This window comes from Ambystoma mexicanum, chromosome 8 (genome assembly GCF_040938575.1).
Source record: "Ambystoma mexicanum isolate Mex_15411 chromosome 8, UKY_AmexF1_1, whole genome shotgun sequence".
Taxonomy (NCBI): Eukaryota; Metazoa; Chordata; class Amphibia; order Caudata; family Ambystomatidae; genus Ambystoma; species Ambystoma mexicanum.
In genome coordinates this window covers 1,558,659,787-1,558,681,858 of record NC_090929.1, presented here as the reverse complement: position 1 = coordinate 1,558,681,858, position 22,072 = coordinate 1,558,659,787, and the positions used below count along the sequence as shown (strand labels likewise).

Genomic DNA, 22,072 nt, shown 5'->3' with positions numbered 1-22,072 from the left:
CTAGTGTTTCAGAACACAATAGCAACTATGTTTTTTTAGGGAGTTTGTCTAACTTGCAGAATTGGTCTGTTAACATCTGATGTGCTGGATTCCTAAATGCATCTTTGCTGAACATTTTTACATGAAATTGTAATATATATAAATGCTCTCACTCCCCCCTTCCCCCTTGCATTTAAATGCATGAACTTTTTACACGTATTTGGTTGCCGTGTGGGGGAGAGCATTTGATGTTGAGAGAAAACGGGCCGTTTAGTTGAGCTGTCTTGGCGTGGAGGAAAGGAAGATTTTTGAGACTCCCTCCAGTTCCTTTTGGGGATGATGATTGTGATGAACGGGATGTTTATCTGGCGACAGAACAAGCCCTTTTGCAGCCGTTTGCGCCCTGCGTTAATGTCCTGGAACGCCATTTTTTTTTATTTTATTTTTCTCACCAACAAGGATCTGGTAGGAAAGTGAGTTGGTATGTTGTGCCTTTAAGAGGAAGGACCTAGAATTGGGCTTTTGGCAACGTTAGACAGCCTCATCAGAGACCAGATTGTGCGCTGCAGGAGGGACTATTGATGATTAGAGAACTGATTCTAGAGTAGGCTGTGGGCATGGCAAAGCTTTCTGAGCAGTCTGCAGCCTACTCTGCAACCTTATCTGGAGCGAAGAAAAGCAAAGTCCACACAGTGGACGTGAAGAATGTCAAGACCAGCAGAAAAGGGGCAGACTCCATGAAATATGGCGGATGGTGGAAATCTCAAACAACTGTTGCTGAACAAATCAAAAGTGCACAAAATGGAGTGTTTTGCATGTGGCGCAAGTGGGCAGATCTCTACAAGCAATTGTTTTCTCTCAGAAATGTATGCAGTAAATGCAAAAAATGTGTCACGTGGCAAAATTGTGCAGCGGTGATAGGATTACCACTGATGTGCAGTGTGTGGATGACAATATTCAATTCCTGCAAGAGGAAGTAAATGATATGTTAATTGCCACCTTAGATGAACATGATGTGTCAGCACCTTGATGCACTGTTCAGATAGATGGTCATGAGTTGCGCAGGATGTCTGATTCAGGGTCAGAGTACACCATGGTTAGTGTGAATACATTTGAGAATTTAAGGTGCAAGAGGTCAGAGCTTGAAGCCTCAGATATTAACCTTAGAGGATATGGGGGCATGCCGATAAGAATTTTGAGGTTGAAGATTGTGAGAATTGGATTTAAGGGCAGGAATGCTTGTGGTAGGTAGGCTGTATGTGGACGACAAATGGGTGTCTCTGTTGAGTTGGAGGCATCAGAAATCTTTTCAAATTGTCCTTAACCCGAATGCAAAAGAACCTGTGATGCTTGTGGAAGGGGATTTGTCTAGTGAATTTAAGGACGTTTTCAGTGACAAGATGTGCTGTTTGAATAGGTTTCAGCACAAGATTACTTTGAAGAGGAATGCAAAGGCAGTTGTTTACAAAGTAAGGGCTGTACCGCTAATGTTAAAAGACAAACTCAAAGTAGAGTTGGATAAATTGTGCCGGGCGAATGTAATTGAGCCCATTGATGCAGCTCAGTGGATTTCCCCTGTGGTGATAGCTAAAGAAAACGGATGGAGGCATTTGCATATGTGTTGACTTGCACTCCTTAAACAACAATATATGTGTTGATCAGCACCCCCTTCCGAGGGTGCAGGAAATGATAACAGTATTACACGGAGCAAGGCACGTCACGACTATAGATATTTGCAGCGCATATCACCAGATAGAGTTGCACCCGGAGTCAAGGGCTCTCGCATCATTTGTGATTTAGTTTAGAGCATAAAGAGTTAGGATGCCTTTTGGTCTAGCCTCTGCGGCTGCTGTGTTTCAGTGTATGATAGAATTGTTTGGAGGTATGCAGAATGTGAGATGTTTCCAAGATATCCTGATTTTCACATCTGATGCAGACCAGCATAATGAATGTGCAAGGAAGGTATTTTTTGATGTTCAGAGGGCGGGGCTGACATTCAAGAAAGAAAATTGTAGGTTCAAGGTGAAGGAAGTGTCTGATTTGGGCCATGTCATCAATGAACAGGGCATCAGACCGAAGACCAAGCTGGTAGAAGCTATTGTAAAGGCTCCCGCGCCTCATTACCAAGACACCTCGAAGGCTTTTCTAGGGTTAGCAGAGTACAATTCATTTTGTCGAGGCACTTGCCACGTTGAGTGCTCTGTTTAGAGATTTAATGAAGAAAAGTGTGGTTTGTACATGGTCTGTGTCATGATGAAGCTTTTAAGAAAATAAAGGCAGGTGTTCTCCGTGCCCCGATGCTGGGGATGTTTGATCATTGTAGGAAAACTGTGTTTTACCTCAAATGTGAGTGCAGTAGGATTGGGAGCTGTCCTTACACAGGTGACAGAAGGGCAGGAGGTTATAATTGCGTTCGCCTCAAGGGCCATATAAGGGGCAGAAAGGAGTGGAGGGTGAAGCATTGGCCTGCTTTTGGGCAGTGAATAATTTTACATTTTTTTTCTTTGGGGCATGCAATTTTTGTTGAAGACCGATCGCAAGCCTTTAGTGCATACCTTGTGGGTGGGTGGGTGGCTGGATGGGAGTACAACAAGTGTTTCTCTCCTACGATAAATTGGTTGGCACTTGCCCTGCAAGAATATCATTTCACAATGGTATATATGCCTGGATTTAGTTGCAGATTGTTTATCGAGATTGCCAATTGAGGAGGTGCATACGTTGGCTGTTGAGCAGAAGACAGTGGTAGCACATGTTACCCAAGGTGCAGTTTTGGAGCCGACGAAATAGTTGAGAAGAATGTGCCATGGATGAATGGAAAAGGGCCTGTAGGTTGTTAGAGGAAGGGTGGCCAAAAACATTCTTCAGGAGTGAGTGTTCAGTTTGATCAGGTGCAGAGCGAGTTGTGGATGGAGGACAATCTGTTGTATAAGGGGGAGAAGATTGTGCCTCCCAAAGGCATGTGACCCGTAATTCGTGAGGTGGCACATAGGGGCCATCTGGGTCATAACATGACTAAGAAAAGAGTTAGGGAAACATATTGGTGGCCGGGCATGGACTGAGATGGTAGTGAATGGTCGCATGTGTCTGTAGAACGGCGCCTTAATACTGATCCGGATGCTGACATGTCCCTGGGAGAAAGTGGCATTGGGTATCATTGAGCCATTGCCTAAATGCTATCAATGCATAAGTTTAATGTTCACGTTGATGGATTACCACAGCAATTGGCCATGTGTGGGTTGGGCTGACGAGATTACACCCGCTTCTATGGTGGATTTTTTAATGGTATATGCTGTAGAGAGAGTTTTCCATCGGTGGTGCCAGCAGACAATGATGTACAGTTTCAATCCAATGTATTTGCAAATTATCTGAGTATGCCGGTGTAAAACGTGAAACCATGGCTCTGTATTGTCCCAGGCAGAATGGGTTGGTGGAGAGATTTAATCTAGTGATGAAGAGGATATTACAGCTAGCTTTCCTGTCCCGGTTGGATGTTGTGATGGTGAGGGATATGGTGTGGGCATACAGAACCACACCTTATTCTTCAACTGGGGTGTCGCCATTTGTGTCAATAAGAGGAAGAAAGCCCATCTATGAGTTGGCTCTAGACTGGTTGGTCACGCCAGGCCCAGTAATGGTAATAAGACCGGAGCTTATTCGGAGGGCAGAGGTGTGTCAGGAGAGGTATAAGATATGGTTTGATGACCAGACACGTGTGTGCTTGGAACCGTTTCAGGTGTGAGACAGGCATGGTATCAAGTGATGACACAGACAACAGATGTAACCGTTTTGAAAACCTATATTGAAATACCTGGATGGGTGTAACTTCTAACTTGCCCTATAGCTATGGTGGGAATTGCCCTACCTAAAGAAGTAAGGTCTATGTTCAGAAGTCCAAAACAAAACTCTGTGTCAAACCCTGTGCTCTCTCTCACGTCTAATACCTAAATGTGGTGCAGGGATATTCTAACTCAAAACAGTGTCCAAATTAAAGTCTGGAGCAATCTCTAGCTCACTTTCCCAAGTTCAGGATACAGTTCCAAAGAAAATGTTCTCAGGAAACTCGGGCTTCCTTTCCCCAAGTTTCAAGTACCAATTCACAACACATCAAAAGTAGCTCAGGACCCTTCTCCCACGCTGCAGGCACTGGCTTACCAAAACAAAGTTCCAAAAGAGCTCTCCCCTGCAAACCTCTGTTCTTTTTCTCTACACCCTCCTTCTCCTCCCTAACTCTGTTCTGTTTTTGCTGACTGGTTGCCTGGTTCATCTCCAGAGCCGGACAGGTCCCAGTGCCCCCAGCCCCCATCAGTCTTTACACTTGCCTCTGGGCCACTGCTCTATGTTCATCATTACTGCACTTTCAGCTTAGGCTCCAGGAGGGAGGCAACCTCTCTGCACTCAACCCAGGGCCTTGTTGGAGCTGAATGCGTTTGTTCCCCCCACCAAGCCCTCTTCCTCGCACCTCCATCTGTACACATGCATGACCTAAATGTACTAGGACTAGTAATGTTCGTCTGTCTTGTCCCCCACCCCCCTTTTTTCTTTTCATTTTCCTGTCCCCCCGCCCTAGCTTGATCGCAATTAACACTTCATGCACTTGCACTAGGAGAAATGCTGTCAGGCCCAGTATGATAGCTTTTCTGTTTTAGATAATTCGGAAACTTCAAAAGAATGATTACTGTATTCCCTTGTTCCCTTCCCGCCTTGAAGCTCTCCACCTCCCCATTGTCAAGAAACCCACAAGTGTGTACATGATTTACACATTGTTTAAAATAACTTTGAAGGAAGCCATTCCCTTTATGTGCACCAAAGCAAAGTTCTTAGGCCAGTTTGTATGCTTCCAAAGAACACAAGCTAGTGTGTGCAGTCATCCTAAAGTGAATCGGTCAATTTGATGGATTGAATTGTTGAAGACACCAAAAGATATAGATGCTGGTTTTGTTGTAAATGAAATGCTCAATGCTCGACCGCTTCAATGGGGACAGGTCAAGGATGCAAACAAGGAGTTAGGTGGTCACTTAAACTCGATTGCTGAACTGTAACTGGCCGACATATGGCGTTTAGAACACCCGTCGGAAAGGGATTACAGTTTTCATTCTGCATCTCATAACGTCTATTCACGCATTGATCTTTTTGGGGCGCGTAACACTGAGCTACTATGATTCAAAGATAGGACTCATTGGGATTACTGATCATGCAACAGTGTCAATATGCCTCTCTTTACGATGCATGCCGACTAAGACCTTCATGTGAAGGATGAACACAGCTGTCCTACAGAACGTCCAGATAAAGGATGAGATTGTGTGTGAAATTGAAAACGTTATTGCAATTAATAGAACTGATGATGTCGCAGGTTCATCAGTTTGGGAATCCATGAAATGGTACATGCGAGGAATTTTGATGTCAAAAATGGGATGCTGTAGGAAGGAGAAGGAAAGAGAGTTGAAGAGACTGTCCAAGGAGGCTAAAGTTCTTGAAAAGTACTATGTTGTCCGTCACAACTAATACGTGAAATCTGAACTCAGAAAGAAGTATGAGCTGAACAAGATAATTTCTGACAGGCTAGACTATGCATTATTCAGAAGTAAAATTAACTATTTTGAGAACGGCGAGAAAGGCTGGAAGACTGCTTGCACATAGGTTGAAGGTAGCCGAAAGTGAAAGGAACATTACGGCAGTATGGGATACATCTGATAACCTAATAACGTATCAAAAGGGCATAAATGGAGTATTTACAGGGTTTTAGGAACATCTCTATGAACAAGTGACAACATGTGGGCACGGCTCAAATTCCTTTTTTAATCATATTTCGGTTCCACGGCTGACGGTTGGCATTGCTGCTTCATTTGAAACCTTAATATCATTGGAAGAAGTTTGCTCTACAGCTTCTACGCTGAGAAGTGGCAAGATACCTGGTACTGCCGGCTGAGTTTTATCAGAATGCGCCCTTCAGCTGCTTTGTGACATATTTGCCACTTCATTTGAAACTGAGCTGTTGCCAGATACCATGAGGCGTTCCTTCGTGACGGTCCAGTTGAAGAAAGACAAATCTCTGCCACGGTGTACGAAATATAGACTGATTAGCCTGATTAATACAGACTGTAAGCTTTTAGTGAAAATACTAGACAAAAAGTTGGAGTTGATCATGCCCTCACTAGTGCAAGAGAACCAGGTGGGGTTTTTCACCGGAAGATCCATTGCGGATAATATGAGAAGACGACTCCTGACAATTGACGAAGGAAGTAAGCGGGTGCTTCCCGTTGCAGTGGTCTTGCTTGACGCAGAGAAGGCCTTCAATAGGATTGAGTGGCCCTACTTCTTCGAATGCCTTTTGAAAATGGGAGTCACCCGAATTTCAGGCAGTGGGTAGGGTTTGTCTGTGCAGACCCCACTGCCAGTGTGCTTACTGATGGCCTTGTTTCAGATTCCTTCTGGGTGAAAAGGGTGACTAGGCAAGGATTCCCACTTTGACATTTGCTGTATATTCTGGCAATGGAGCCCTAGCTGTGATGCTGAGGTCTGATGACCATATTCGTGTCCTTGGAACTAACAAGATCTGGCTTTACGCGGATGACTTACTAGTGGTTGTGCGTGACCCAGATTCTAGCATCCCATTCATCCGGTGTTTCTCTGGGATATCTGGCTACACGGTCAACTGGAACAAATCGGAGATACTTTCCGTCACAGGAACTTGCCTGCAATGCATGTTTGACCAAATGGAGTTTAACTGGAGCCCTGGGAAGATGAGACACTTGGGTGTTTAGATTGGTCCATGGATGACGTGGTTGCTGAAGATCGACTTGGACTCCATAATGCCTAAACTGAGGACTGATTGTCGACAGATGGTCAGTATTGAGACTATCCCTCTGGGGCAAAAGTAACAGCATTAAAATGAACATAGCACCAAGAGTCCATTATATACTTTCAATGGTTCCAATGAAGACGCTTTAAGTCTGTTCAAGGAAATAGATGCAGTTATTCAGACGTTCTTATGGGATGGCAAATCGCCCAGGTTAGCCCTATGGAAGAAGCCACTCCCATTGAAGCTGGGTGGTATGAATTTGCCGAACTTACTATTAGGCATCTGTGTCGAGTGACAAAAACGAACCCGGGCGAGTGGCATGAATTTGAATTGGAGTCTAATAATGTGTCTCACCTGGAACCCAAGGCCGTGTTGTCAATGGTTTCGAGGACATCTGAGCTGTTGAGTCCCCTGACTTTCTTTTTGCAGGAATATTGGCGTTGTATTTCCCAAAAGCTGGACAGTGATCCGTACCGGTTTCAAGATGCTTCCATTTGGCTCTAACTATACAGGGGAAGTGATCTTCAGGCCACCCTAGTTCCGGGGCGGTATTCGATACATCAAGGATTTGTTCGAGATCGTAGCATGGATTCTCTTCACACAACTGTGCAGAGATTTTGACTTCAGAGACTGTACCTATGCAGAATACAGGCAACTGTGGGGGGGGGGGGATCATTGCAGCGAAAACTGCTCTTGTTCAGCCAACAGCAATGCAGAATTTGGCCTGGTCAGCACCAGAACTTTGTGGACGCGCAGTCCATCCGGCTGCCACTATGTATGGTATTCTGCTTTCTAATCGTAAAGGGGAGTCTGAGCTTGTAAATGTCTGGACTGGTGATCTGGATAAATCAATTGACCCAGACTGCTGGCAGAGATGCTGTAACTATGTCAGTTTGGTCAGCATGGATTGGGGTCTGAGGGCATCTCAAACCAAAATCCTCTTTAGAACATATTGGACTCCGGAACTAATGTTTAAGAGACATCTTTTGGAGAGTGACCAATGCTTGAAGAGCAAGCAGGCAAAAGGCTCACTTAGTCATTTACTTTGGTTTTGCAAGAGAACCATAGACTTTTGGGAAGGGATTTATGAGAGGCTGAGCCTGATGTTGAACTGTGCTATCGCAAGGAAAGCTTCGCTTTTCATTCTTGTGGATGTGTCTTCATTAGAGGATGTTCCGTTTTGTAAAATAATTGGGCTGCTCCGGAGCTGTATGCTCGCTTAGAAGATGATTCTAAGGGCTTGGATATCATCCTCTTCCTTCTGCATCGATGATTCGGTGGAGTAAGTATTGTCTGGGTCAACATACGAGCAGGCCAATTTCCATTTTCAAGCAGTCTGGAGTCACTGATAAATTCAAAGACATATGGGGTCCATTCCTAGATCTATATGGCTAAGCTACCCTTAAGATGTGTTTCCGAATATGATCTTATCCATGTCATTATACCTATTCTCGTTCAATTATCTTACTATTTATGAAATTGCATGTTTTTGTGAAATATTTTAAAAAATATCTTTTTCCCTTTCACTAATGCCTTGATGTTGTTTTTGACCTACTTGTTATAATCAGACTGTCTCATTGTTCACCTACACTGATTGTACAGTTTAAGTTTTCATTGAATTTGTTGAGTTTGCTGTTGCTTGCATTTGACGTGTGAAAATAAAAATGGTTAATTCGGTTTTGTTGTAAAAATTAGAACCATAGAACTTTTGAAGAGCTTTGGGTGTACATTATTCTGTAGCTTAAGTCCATCAGCGGTGATTGTCTCAGTGGCCAAGAATCCTCTGTTCATCCATATCTTTGCGGACAAGTTCTTTGTTACGGTGGCTGGGCTGATGAGTCGGTTAAAGCGTGCACGTTTAAAAAAAGAGGAACACATGAACTCCAGTAAATTATTGTGCTTGCTCCAATAACATTCCCCTATCCAATTATGCATCCTTGAGCAAGCTGCAAACGAGTTGGTCTGTTGTTGAGGTTTGTGTGCTATAATGTACTTCAATGCTCACTGCAGTCTCCTGTATGCGCCAAATATTTTGTAAATGTTTTTGTATTAATAAGTTATAGGGCATAAAAACAAAGCAACTTGTAAATAATACGACCCACAAAATGAACAGATGTAGGGTCTGTGACATTTGACATAACCCTGTTATTACTTTATGTACAACACAATGTCTGTGAAAAAAGTACATAAAGAAAAAAAATCCTTGTCTATTTCTTGCAATGTAGCTGGAACTGTTTTGAGTCTGCAACTTAACGGAAACCATGTATTGCTCTATTCTCTGTAAACGACAGGTTCATTTTTTTAAAGTTTTAAAGTTGGTGGTTATTTTACACATACGAACATATAGAAACCCTAAGCTGCTTTAAGGTGCTATGGAAAAGAATGGTGCTGTGTTCTGGGAAGAAAGGGGGTGGGCACTGGGTCTGGGATGGAGAGAGTGGAAAACTAGTGGAGTGGAGAGGTAAATCAAACCCAGTAAGTACATTAACAAAATGTACTTGTTAACCAAAGTACACGTTTCCTCGGGTAATACATTGCACAGAATTAGGCAGCGGCTCATGGAGGCGAGACCCTGTGTTAAGTAGGGATCAATATGAGTTGGGAAAGGCCTGACGGGTGCTCCGATTGAAGGTTTTGTTATGATCATTTCTGAGGGTTGAACTCCTGTTAGAGCTTCACCTTCAGGTTTGATTCTTTTATGCTGGGGATCGAGGGTGTCGAGCCTGTAGAGTGAAACCAGTCTTGAAGATCTTGATGGGGTACGCGTCCGATGGAAGGCTATTCACATTTAGTGCTTGGTGTGTTACATCGAGCCATTTGAGAACAAACCTGTTTCTCTTTGAGACAGCAACTTTTAATGCTGGGTATAGCATATGTTGATTCTCAAGGTCATTTTAGCAGATTAGTTAATTAGGAGTTAAAGTTAGTCGGTTATCTTGTTAGTATTCCCCAGGTAGGTGGTGCTGTAATAGTACAGTTATGAGAATCAGGACTCTGAGTTCTAACCTGTGACCTATGACGAGGGCAAGTGAGATTGGAGGAGAAAGTGGGTTTTTGGACTAGTAACATTTGCTTTAGGAATGAAGAGGAGATCATCATAGATTATGCCCAGGTTTCTGAGAGTAGCAGAAGATGCACCCACCCATAGTGCAAATTGTAGAATTTGTCCAAATATGATGACTGGAACAACTCGTAGATCTTCCAAATGGAAAGCAAAAAAACAATATATCACTTAATTGTAATACTAAATTTGTCATTGGAATACATTCGTTATGTGAACAATTGTAAATTAGAATCACAATAAGAAACCTAAAGATAAGAATAATGGAACATTTCAGAGCAATAGTCAACAAAGACGCCCGTTACCCACTACCAGTGCACTTCAATTCAGAACATCCCAATGATAAACTGGAAAACATTAAAGTAGTGGGTCTAGAAAGAATAGACATGCCACCAAGGGGGAAACCTAGAATTGTTACTTTTACAAAAATAAACTAAATGAATTAACATGCTTTACAGGACTCAATCAAGATAATGCGTTCTATACTCGTTTGTTGAATCAACATAAGGTACAGAACCTATTATGCTTCTGGTACAAATAAGACATTCTATCCTATTTTATTTGTTCTTTTCTTTATTCTTCGAACACTGGACTGATACGTTTTAATGTTGAATTTCTCTCCGTCTCTCACCGTCCAATCTAAGAATTTCTTGGAACTCAATTTAAGATGTATGCAACTTAACACCAATTGTGTGTATAGACTGCACATACAAGCAGGATTCCGAATTAACTCTCTAGGAAGGTAATCGAAATCAACCAACATGAAGCCTCAATAAGGCGAGAAAAAGTGAGTGTGACAGTAGACCTAGTGTTTGGATGCTTATGATGCATTGCGCAAACCTATTAACTATAACTTTAAAGACCAATGGAGTAGTATTAGTATGTAGCTATAATCTAGCCAGCTGTTTCTAAAGCTAGCAATTACATCAACAATTGATTATCAATGAGCCCTAAAATATGGGCCCAACCCACTCATGAAAACTCAGCACAGACATTAAATAATGGTGGATAAATATTTATTTCATTTGTTTAGTAACATTTTTGCAGCAGTCACGGTTTTGCCTACAATTGAATTATGGGAGCTTCACAACATCGTATCCAGAGCACGATGAAGTTGCATGCAGGCATAAAACTTTAGCGGCCATCTTGGAACACCGAAACCACACGGATTTGGCGTTCCGGGCTCGAGCTAGAGGATGAACTAGCATATCCATCCTCATCCACAGGTATCCTACCATAAAACCAACTAAACATTTCCCTTCTTACATCCCAATGAAAACTAAATGAAAACTAAACAAGCCCTTAATTTGTAAAGTGCATAACAATTGCGACTGAGGAGTCCTCTTTTTCTCATACAGGGCTATCATTCCAAGAAAAACTTCTATCTGACACAAGCTTGGCACAAAATTAATGTAAGCATATTAGTGAGTAGACCTCACTCAACCAATGTTTAATTAACAGTTTCTCTTTATTAATGTAATATAATTCGACTCAAAAACCTTTGAATTTGTTTTTAGCGTTTAAAGTTGAATACTTAATGGTAATAATCTATTGAAAAAATGAGATCAATAATTTCTCTCATGAGGGGCCACATATTGGGTGTGGTGAAACACGTGTAGAGAGAAATAGAATCCAATTAACCCTCTAACAAGGCATAGAGAGGAATAGAATGCAAGAATTTCTAAAATGATTAACTCAGTGGTGCAAAGAAATGTAAATAAATATTCACAGGGTGTATTATTCTGAGAGATGATCCAAGTAACAGCCATGATCAAATGTGATGAAAGCTAATGACCCGATGATATGTATACAGATGATCTGTTTAAACCTGCTATGATTGGAATGTAGCACAGAAATAAATATCAAATTTGTATTTAAGAAGCACCCTTATTGGAATTATTCAAAATCCTAATATTGAGCGCAGATGAACCACCCCACTTGGGCTACATTATAATATTATATTCCCTATGCAGTTGTCCTGTGATTTGCTTAGTTTGGTCTCTGATTGTTACCTAACCTTAATTAATTTGGCACTTATATAGCGCTACAAACCCTCAGGTATCTGAGCGCTGCTTATTATTACCCACGGTGTGTGGTGCTCATTTATCGACCTCGGAAGGATGAAAGGCTGAGTTCGGCCTTGCCGGGATTCGAACCTGCATCAGCAGGCTCTGCACGGATGTCAAAGAGAGTGCTCTACTCGCTGTGCCAACCTTGAGAACTACATGTTGTATGTTGTACTTTAACATCCATGGCTCAAACAAAAGGCAGTCCTCCGATTTGTGCATGAAAGATATGAATGCAGGGAGAGTAATAAGACTTTTATTTTTCACCATGTGATCTTCATTGAAGAGATTTGATAGTATTACATTATTGTTCCTGTCTGTTTGACAACCTGCTTTTCCCCACACACTATATATTTTTCTGAATACAGCCCAAATTACTTTTGTTTACTTTGAGTTGTGATGGGTTGGAAGGAGTAGGACTCATTAAGGACATTATGAATTTTTAATTAATGACATTTTGTGAAAAGGCCTAACTTTCCCTATTGTTAAAGGGATCACTCTGTCTATCTAAAGAAACTAAGGGTGCTCGTCTGTCATCAGGAATTTTTAAAGTAAAAATGTCCTTGGTCCAAACCTATCTCTACCGGATCATTAGTTTAACCAATTTGAACTCTGCCAAGAGACGTTCTTTCTTCCCCTATACTTCTCGTAGTTCCTGATAGTCTCTGCATGGAAATGTCTCTTATATTTGAGTTACTTTATGCATCCTTCTTTGGTAAGCTCTGGATATCTCCTCATGAGCTCTTTTAAAACACTTCTGGGCTTGGTGCTCTCTTTAAGCATATGCTTCTTACAGTGTGCCTTGTCTTCACTTAGGACTGTTTCACAGTCTCCCAATGTATCCTTGGCTACTTTATGCGGTACTAGGTCACCTTTTACGTTCCCCCTCTCCTGGGTTCTTTCTTTTATATTCTTCCTTTATCTTTTTCCCTGGGTAATTGTCTCCAATCCCTCTTTATTCTTCTCACTGGGTTATTTGTGACTTGATTTATGAACCTTTCACATTGGTAATCAAACAACTTACATTTTTCATATCTTTTCTTTGACTGGGACGAGTTGTACTCTTCATTTACTCTTTCCCCGGCGGCCTCCCGCTTTTTCCGTTCTCCCTGGTACTTTCATCTGCGTTGGGGAACAACTTGCGTTCCAGCCGTCTAGGGAGACGGGCAATGGGGTGCTTCTCACGCTCCCAGTTCTGATACTCTGCTTTGTTCAGTGGGTGTCTTGCCCACCAAGAGGCAATCGTGGTCGCACCACAACCAGCTCCTGGATACTTGTTGCTTCTGTTAAGGAGAATTCTCAAAAATGTGCTAATTCCCTTCACCTTAGAGACCCCCAGCAACTTTGCTGGATTTTGAGGACTTGATTTTTGAGTGTGACCCTTTTTTCCACTCTCCCATGTATTTTAATGTGATTTTACACTGTGTGTTTCGAGTCTAACCAACTCCATAGGCATCATCTTTTACAATTGTCATACAGCACCTTCAGTGCAGTGGCACAGGGATGTCTTTTAGACTTCCCAAGGTTTAAATACCTTCTCTGGGATAAACTACTGTTTCCCAAAGTAAGTAAAGTGAAATTGACTTTACTAGTCTTTTAAATTCCTAGACCCAGCACACCCTATCTTAATATAGAGTGCTGGAGGGGTTACCTAATATTCCCTGTGTCTAGATACTCGCGTAGCAGTCAAATGCTACCCTTTACTCTCAGAATGGCAGGTGGCATTGGTTTTACAACAAACTACCATGATTTTTCCTGACCGCAAACTATTCGTAGCTCCGGGAGTGTTAAATCGCGGGAGCCATGTTCTTCAAGATGGCGCCTGAGCCCCCTCTGTAAAAACAGGTACCGGTCTTCTTTTTTCGCCATTTCTTTGTGGAAAGGTCCTTCTAAACTTTTTCTCTGCGCGCCAAACCAGGTTTGGTCTCTTTATTCATTTGCCTTTGGCAGGCTTTATGAGTGGAAACCGCCTCTGGCGCCCGAGTGTCTGAGGTAGGGAAGAAGTGAGGGAGGTGCCTGAAACTCCCTGTGCTTAGTCTCCTGGGAGACCCAAATGCACTCTGTAGTGATTGGCTGGCTGACTGTCCTACAAGGACAGCCTCCCTGCTGGGTGAGTCACAGCTAGGCTGGAATGATTGGCAGATAACTGAATAAAAGTCAAGTCTCTTGGCTTGGAAGGCATAGTCGACCTCTGGAACGAAGGAACTGAAGAAGAGCTTGAAGAGGACGGCTGCTGCAACTCCTGGACCGTTGGTTTGCTCGGTGAAGCCCTGATGCAGGACCGAATTGCCAAGTTCACATCGACGGAGAAGCCCCTACAAGGACAACTTCTCCCTTTTGAGTTTGTAGGACCAATTAACTCTAAAGTAAGCCACCTGGACACTCATCTCGGAGCTGGTCGAAGATAACCAGAGAGAGGGACATTAGTTTGTATGCTTTACTTTTAAGGAAAATAGCCAAAGGAATTGAATATTGCCAGTTGCAAGCTTTTTGACTGTCCCAGAAGCAGTGCAGGAGTCCCCCGACGTCCTCGCTCTTGTCCCCACGACCGAGGCCCAGGAACAGCGAGATCTGCCAGGAACAGAAGTCATCAGCTGCCTCGTTTTCTTCATTGTAAGGTACTGTGAAACAAGACTGAGAGAACTTACTTGCGGTGAAAGTGCTTGAAACCTTTGCAACTCGCAGGCCTAATCAGCTTGTGACCCAACATATGATTCTTCTTTTTACAACTACTTCTGAGAACCTTTGCAGAGACTTTACCCGTTTACTTACCAGAACAGCTTTATCCTATCCAATACTTTAACCCATTGACTTTGGCCTAACCTATTGTATTGAATTGACTGTTCTGGTGAGCTCAAAAGTATTTGCACTGTCTAGGAATAAGTGTAGCCTTTCTTCTGATGTTCTGATAACCTTTGTCTTTTTACTCCTCTTGAAAAGTATTCTGAATGCCAACACTAAGGTATTAATGTTCCCAGCACCTTGTTATAACGTCACCTGTGGGTGTAGGTTGTGTCTGTGGGCCATCCCAAAAGGGTCTTATCTGATTCAGAAACTTAAAGTGTACAGTACTGAAGTATATTTGTGTATGATTATATAATTTCCTCCTTCTATTGAATGTTTTATAACTGACTGTTACATAAATTAATAAGTGTTTAACCAAGAAACCTTGAGTGTAAGAGTTTATTTGATCAACTGTGATTGTAGACCTCTGTGTAACATCATTACAGCTCACATCCCCTCTTGAGATAAGCCTGGCTGCTCAGCTCGCTACCAAAACTGTGTAGTACAGACTTGTACCAAAGGTTGGTTTGCTTACACCTGTAGTCCTAGTTGTGTGTAGTGGTCCCAGAGTGTACTGCATACAAACTTTGCCTAACAGCTTCTCAGGCAGTGGTTTCGCTGTTGTCATTCTCGCCAGCTCCGCAACTTGGCTCTATTCCACCCCACCAAGGCATGTACACGTCAGGGGGCTCCCTTGTGAGCCATACTCTCTCCTACTTCTTGCTCCATTCACCTCAGCTAAATATATGTCTCGTCTTAAAGAGACATTGGGGCTCATTCTAACCTTGCCGGTATCCTGATAGGTAACCCCGCCGGGGGAATGGCAAAGGCTCTTACTGTTTCCGGCACTTGGCCTGGTGGCACTGCTGCCGATTACGAGCGCCGGTGTTCACCCCCGTTAATGGAGTCCCATAGGACTCCTTGAGGGGATTTGCCATAATTACCGGCAATGACAACGTTTTTTGTCAGTGGGGTGCCTGCCTTACCTCCAGCTTTAAACTGGAGTTGACACTGGTGCCCGACTGGCAAACTTGTAGTCGGCTGGTCCGGTAAAGTGCTGGTACACATCAATACCAGCACATGTTTATTGGACCAGCCGACTTAGAATAAGACCCATTGTCTTTTCTTCTTTCTGATACTCATTTCAGCATTGCCTGCAGTAACATATAAAGATGTTACTTTCATCTCAGCAGTCAATTCCATATACACCACGATTATGAGCAATCTAGGGAGTTCCTCATAGGAATGTGGGTCCTTGTCCACCTTAGGGAGGTTATTGCGGAGCAGTCTCACCTCCCTAGCGTCAAAGGGGGTGGCTCACCCTTTGGGGCGGAGGGGGAATACCATTGATTCTTCAGAGCCCATACACCAGTTAGATCTTCTTGCTGTGAGCCCCAGGCTCTAAACGAGTGTTATACCCAAAATTGCTTCCTCTTCTATATGCAAAATGTTGTCGTCTTTTGACTTATGAAACATCCATTCCCTTGTAAGTTGGTTTCACTAGCCGTTTTGCAACATAGCTGTAACGGTACATGCCACAGAGCCAGTCCTCTTAAGGTGGGTTGACTGAGTGATCATCCATATCAGGGCTGACCACTGCAACTAATTTTGTTTTCGTTATCTCGGTCATACATTAGATTTAAATCCTTGTTCTGTGTTTTCTTTACCTGCGTTTTAGTTTTTTGATCAATTGTGCATAATGCATTTGGGGTTTACTTATTTGTATCTTCAAAATGGTTGGGGCAGCAATATCTAAGGACAAAGACCTATGGCCATGTTGGGTAAGAATGTTTACGTCCTCAGCTAAGTAATGGGATTAAATCCGAGTTCATGCTCATTACGGCTGTATTTAGCATTTTTAAAACTAATTAGGAAATACTTGTAGCCACTCAGATGTTAATAACCAACTCTTGGTAAACGCTGATCCAAGAATTATTCAGGTTGCTTAACTCTGGCTCAAAGTATTTCCCTCGCCATCTTCGGGTGGAAAGTTGTTGAAAGACTGTGTGAAAGGTGAATAAATTGAGAACAAAAGGGTAGGATCAGTTGCTGTGGATCTGTGGTAGCATACTATATTTTGCTAGCCTTGAATTTAGAAATGGGGGAGAATGATTTGATATTCTCCTAATCGATTTTAAATTGAGTCTGTGCTAGCAGCCGACTGTTACAGGACTCTTACCATAAAGTTACGACATAGTTTGATCCTTGTGCAGTGCCTTATGCCACAGTAAGGCCACCTCACTGTGGAGCATGAAGGACATCTTTCCGTCTTTAATCCAAAAACATGAACATCAGTGTGCCCAACATGTGTACTACTTAATTTGAGTTTGGCAGGAAGTAACCGCATGTAACCATGGCCAAGACATTGGTGCTTTGGAATGACATGAAATATCATGGCTGTCCATGACTTAACCGAATGACGAAATTAGTGAATGCGGAAACCCTGTATTGGAAATCCGCGCCACGGCTAATTCATAGCTCCCCGCCACCCGACTCCTAACCTGTTGGCGGCACACTGCATTGTGCCACCTACTACTCCGTCCCTCTGCAATGCTGTTTCCCCTCACTTATTGGGAACCGGCGCTGCATGGTCCTTTTTATAGTAACTTTATTGTATCGGGGACAGGGGACACCCACAATGCCTTTATAGTGAACATGGGGTGGGAAAACAACCCTTTGTTCACTATAATTGCACCGAATGGTATATGTATTTAAAATTTTCATACAGCCGAAATTCGAACAAATATACTATTATTCATTTATTTTAAATCTGATTAATTCTACAGATGCCAAATAACATTGTTTACTAATTTGTAATGTCTGTCAGATGGTTTTGAATTTCTCTTTTTATCTAGTTGATTGAGACTTTTTGCCCAAATATTATGTTTGAATTTCTGAATGTGATCGTTTTTGTGACTCGAATATTGTTTTATCTAAAGACACATTTCAATGTCCTTGTGAGCAGTAAGCTTGAGCCTCGCCCCCTTGTACTATTTTTCTTTTTATATTATTAATTATCATGCGCCTAGATCATCTGTGTGACTCGGTGTATCTAATGTTCTGAATCATATGTTTTTCAGAGTGAATACATAGCTCCCTGTGATTGTAGACGTGAGTTTATATCTGGATTTGATGGCTCAGCTGGTAAGTCACCTTACATTTCCCGCAATTGTTCTTTTTCTGTCCTCAAGTCATTCGGATGAAATGTACCCTACCATTGCCATACACAACTGCCAAATGAACCTTCATCATGGGAGGTGGTTTTAATATAGTTCTTTATTAAACTTCAGACCCACTGAGAAAGCCACATAGAAAGCAATGCTGCAGGAGGAATGTTATTAAGCACACTCTGGAGCAAGCTCACTAATATTGTATAGGTGATGATGATGGCCTTCCCTCCTTAGAGTTTATAACCCAGAATGTCCTCTTCCATCAGAAAGTCTTTGCATTGCACTGAACCATTACCAATGTATGTTGGCTACGGAAGCCGAGATGCACGAGTCTCTTTGCACATCGCGTTACCCTTCTTTTCTTGTTCTTCTTGAACAGGCACAGCTATTATTACAGAGCAAAGTGCGGCACTGTGGACTGATGGGCGCTACTTTCTGCAGGCATCACAACAAATGGACAGCAACTGGACACTCATGAAAATGGGTAGGTGAGCTGCTGGCTAATTTGAAATGTACTTCTACAGCAATTAATGTTCCCTGTTCTAGAGAGAAAGTTACATTTGCACAGTGTTTCTATATCTCAGCGATATGGAAGTATGATGCATCAATGTTAACTGTGGTCTAATGTTCTATATTGCCATGAGACATGAAAGGCAGAAAGTCTGCAGATTGACAGAGCTATTTGGTTGTAAGGGTGTAATGAGGTCCCCTGTGTTGTTTTGAAGGCAGAGGGCAGTTACATAAATTCTTAAGGTCACACCCTCCTAATGCTGGCACATCTAACAAACAATCACTTCTCTGTTCAGTCAAGGCCAGTCCTAGGTTCTAAACCCTACCCAATCCACCAGTCCAGCAGGCCAGGCTAGTCTTGGATACCCAACCTCTGTCCAAATCTCTGAGATGCTACTGGGTAAAAGGGCACCCAACCCCCAATTGCGGGGGTCTGCACCACTCTTTAAACAAACCTCCGCCCCAATTGCTCACACTGGGCCTCATTATGAATTGGTGGTGTGGCCAAAAACGGCTGTAACTGCACCTCCAAACTATTGGTTTACAGAGGGGAAAATGGTGGATTCATCTCCAGCGCTGAAAATCCTTGTTTACCATGCAGTAATAACACCAGAAATCCTCAGAGTCCTATGGACTTCAAAAATGGGGAATTACTACCACTTCTAATCCCATGGTAACTCCACAGGACCAAGTGGCGGTAAGAGTAATTCCGTTCGGCTGTATTTTTTCAGATTTACCCCCGAAAAAATTCTAAACTTGTATTGAGGCCCAAAGTCTTTGTTATGTGCCCGACTTGGTGTGTCACAAACACCAGTACACAGATCAAAAACCAACATGGACTTTAAACTGAAACCATTTCCAAGACCATTGAAAAATTGAAAACATTCTTGTAAAAGTCCAATCTTAGCTCAAACTCTAAAAGAAATAATTAAATAAATGAGAAAACCCCACAAGTGCAGAAATCGGGTGAGGTTCCGTAACACGTCCTATAGCACAAGCCACGACAGCAGCGACCCGGATGATGCAGGAGAAGGTACATCTTCAGGCAACAAAACTCCTAACAGAAGGGGCCGTGGTCAACCAACAAGACGACAAACCAATGGAGGCAGAAGACAAAACCAAGGTCGTTTTTTATATCAGGCCCAGAACAGAAGCAATTGGGACGACGGTTCGAAACAAACACGGAGCGGGAATCGCTTCTGATCAATCTATCAAATTACATACCTACTGAAAGGGAACAACAAGTCTTGAATAAAGGGCTGGGCTTTGTCATGACGAAGGAACATGATCCCTTTGAATTCCAAAATTGAATTCAAGAAGTTGATGAGAAAAATCCACCTTAAGGAATTCTTCACTCCCCTCAATAACACCATCAATGAAGGACCTCTTAACTGTACAGGTCTACGCAATCCATCTACATTTTATCCTCCTTCTCAGAGTTTCTCCCCGGATTCACTCGTGTTTGAAAGGAAAGTCATTTCGGATATTACCGCTATGGAAAAGAACCACCAGAGAGCATTTCACAACCTATCGAATTCGGAACGAAAAGCCCTCGATTCATTGTCCAACAATCCCACAATCATCATAAAAAAGGCGGATAAAGGGGGAGGAATTGTTATCCTAAACCGGACCGACTACATTGATGAATGCGAGAGACAACTGAGCAATACCTCATACTACCACCCGCTCACACAAGACCCAACTCCAGAACTTTTACGACTGATAGCTGATAAAGTGGGCAAGGCCAAAGATCGTGAATGGATTTCAAAACAAGAAGCAGACTTTCTTGTCAACAAAAAACCGAGCATCCCTACGTTCTACACCCTTCCCAAGGTACACAAAACCCTTCATAACCTACCTGGACGACCTATTGTAGCGGGCATCGACTCTGTCCTTGAACCACTTTCAATTTTTGCTGACCATTACTTGAAAGTATATGTACAAAAAATGCAATCCTACCTCAAAGATTCCAGAGACGTTATTAACAGCTATGAGAATCTGCCTTTTGACCCTACGACTGATCTACTCATGGGTTTAGATGTTGTTTCCTTATATACCAACATCCCCCAACAAGCCTCAGTTGACACCATAGAAGAAACACTCCTTACTCGAACAGATAATGATCCTGTACCCACCTCATTTATCCTATGGTGTGTGGAACTCGCACTAAAATGGAACTACTTCGAGTTCAACAGGAAATTTTACCAACAAATCGAGGTCACTGCCATGGGTGCCACTATGGCACCTAGTGTAGCCAATCTCTATGTCGAAACTTTCGAAAAAAGACATATTTATGACAATGGCAACCCTTTCAGCAGAAACACCACTAAATGGAGTCACTATATTGATGATATTCTGGTACTGTGGAAAGGTACAAAGGATGAAGCCAACAACTTTTTCACCTGGCTTAATGGTCTCAACCCCCATCTGAAATTTACGATGACTTCTAGCAATGAGTTTACTAATTTTTTGGATCTTACCATTTACCACCTGAATGGCGTTCTGAAAATAAAACCTTATCGCAAACCCACAGACAGGAATTCCCTTCTGGATTATTCCAGCCATCACATTAAACATTTACGAGATAACCTCCCGTTTGGTCAGTTCCTCCGTCTTAAAAGGAAAAGTGTTTTGCATTGTTTGTTCCCGATACCGGTCACCGCGGATATGCACGATTACACTTTTCTGTTCTATCTCTCACCATACACGGATTTAGGGACCCTTCTGGTATCTTCCTAGTTCGGGCTAATTGCTTGCAAGGGTTACAACGCTTTGTAGATCCCCACCCTCACGGTCATCCCCCGCTTCTCTTCGCCCTCTAGGCACCGAGTTGTAACACACTGCTATCGGCCCCTTCTCTAAGAGGTGGTTATATATTTTTACTGATACTCTCCTGGGCGTCATACTCTAGGTATTTTCTGCTATGTTATATGTGCTAGTAGGCTGGATTGTGTATCATTTACTGCAATTTTCATCCACATTTTTTGTAGGGTCGCGATGGCCGCCTCCCTACACCTACTAATTTAAGTAGAGAGCCCCCACTGGCACCACCATAGGTAATTTTACCCTTTTGTTGTTGCCAAGTTCATTGTTTGAACCTACCCAAGTACATAGTGAGTCATGAACTAACTCTTGGATGTTTATTGTTGTTTTTATCCCTCTCAGGTACTATGAGGCTTGAATGAATCTGTGTACCACCATTTCTTGTAAAATAAGCTATACTGTTGAATTGTTACCTCCTGATGAATGTTCCACACTTTGTCCTACGGAACAGAAACATGTCGAGACACATCTCTGGACTTTAAACAGGGATTATATTATATGACATATTGATCCATATGTGGATGGGTACTACACTTTGTTGCTAGACGAGTACCCACAGTGGTCGTATTCTTTTGGTAATATTTTTGTAAAGTGGCCATGTAATCCTGTTATGTATTCCCTATTGTTGTTTGTACATTGGAAGTTTTTTTATATGTACTGTCATGGACCAATTCATTTAATTGGATGTTTTATACCTGCCGATCTCTTCGTTATTATTAAAATTTGATACTATTTTTTAATTTCATCTGGTCCCTCCTATTGTTTTGCTTTAAGTGTTAATGCAAGGCACCTCTAGTACCTGACTTTAAACTTTGTCTCCCCATACATTGGCTCATTTGGACACAGCTTGCAAAGGGAGCAGCAGGAGCTGGAGCAGAAA

General features: G+C 42.5%; 1 protein-coding gene across 1 annotated transcript in view; it reads left to right on the top strand.

Annotated features, from left to right (window-relative positions):
- The window catches only part of XPNPEP1 (X-prolyl aminopeptidase 1), a 297,380-nt gene that overhangs the window by 85,371 nt on the left and 189,937 nt on the right, over window positions 1-22,072 (top strand). Inside the window, exons 4-5 of the mRNA XM_069611759.1 lie at window positions 17,770-17,833; window positions 18,239-18,343. Of these exons, the coding sequence (XP_069467860.1) occupies window positions 17,770-17,833; window positions 18,239-18,343 (169 nt within the window). The remainder of the gene's footprint in view (window positions 1-17,769; window positions 17,834-18,238; window positions 18,344-22,072) is intronic.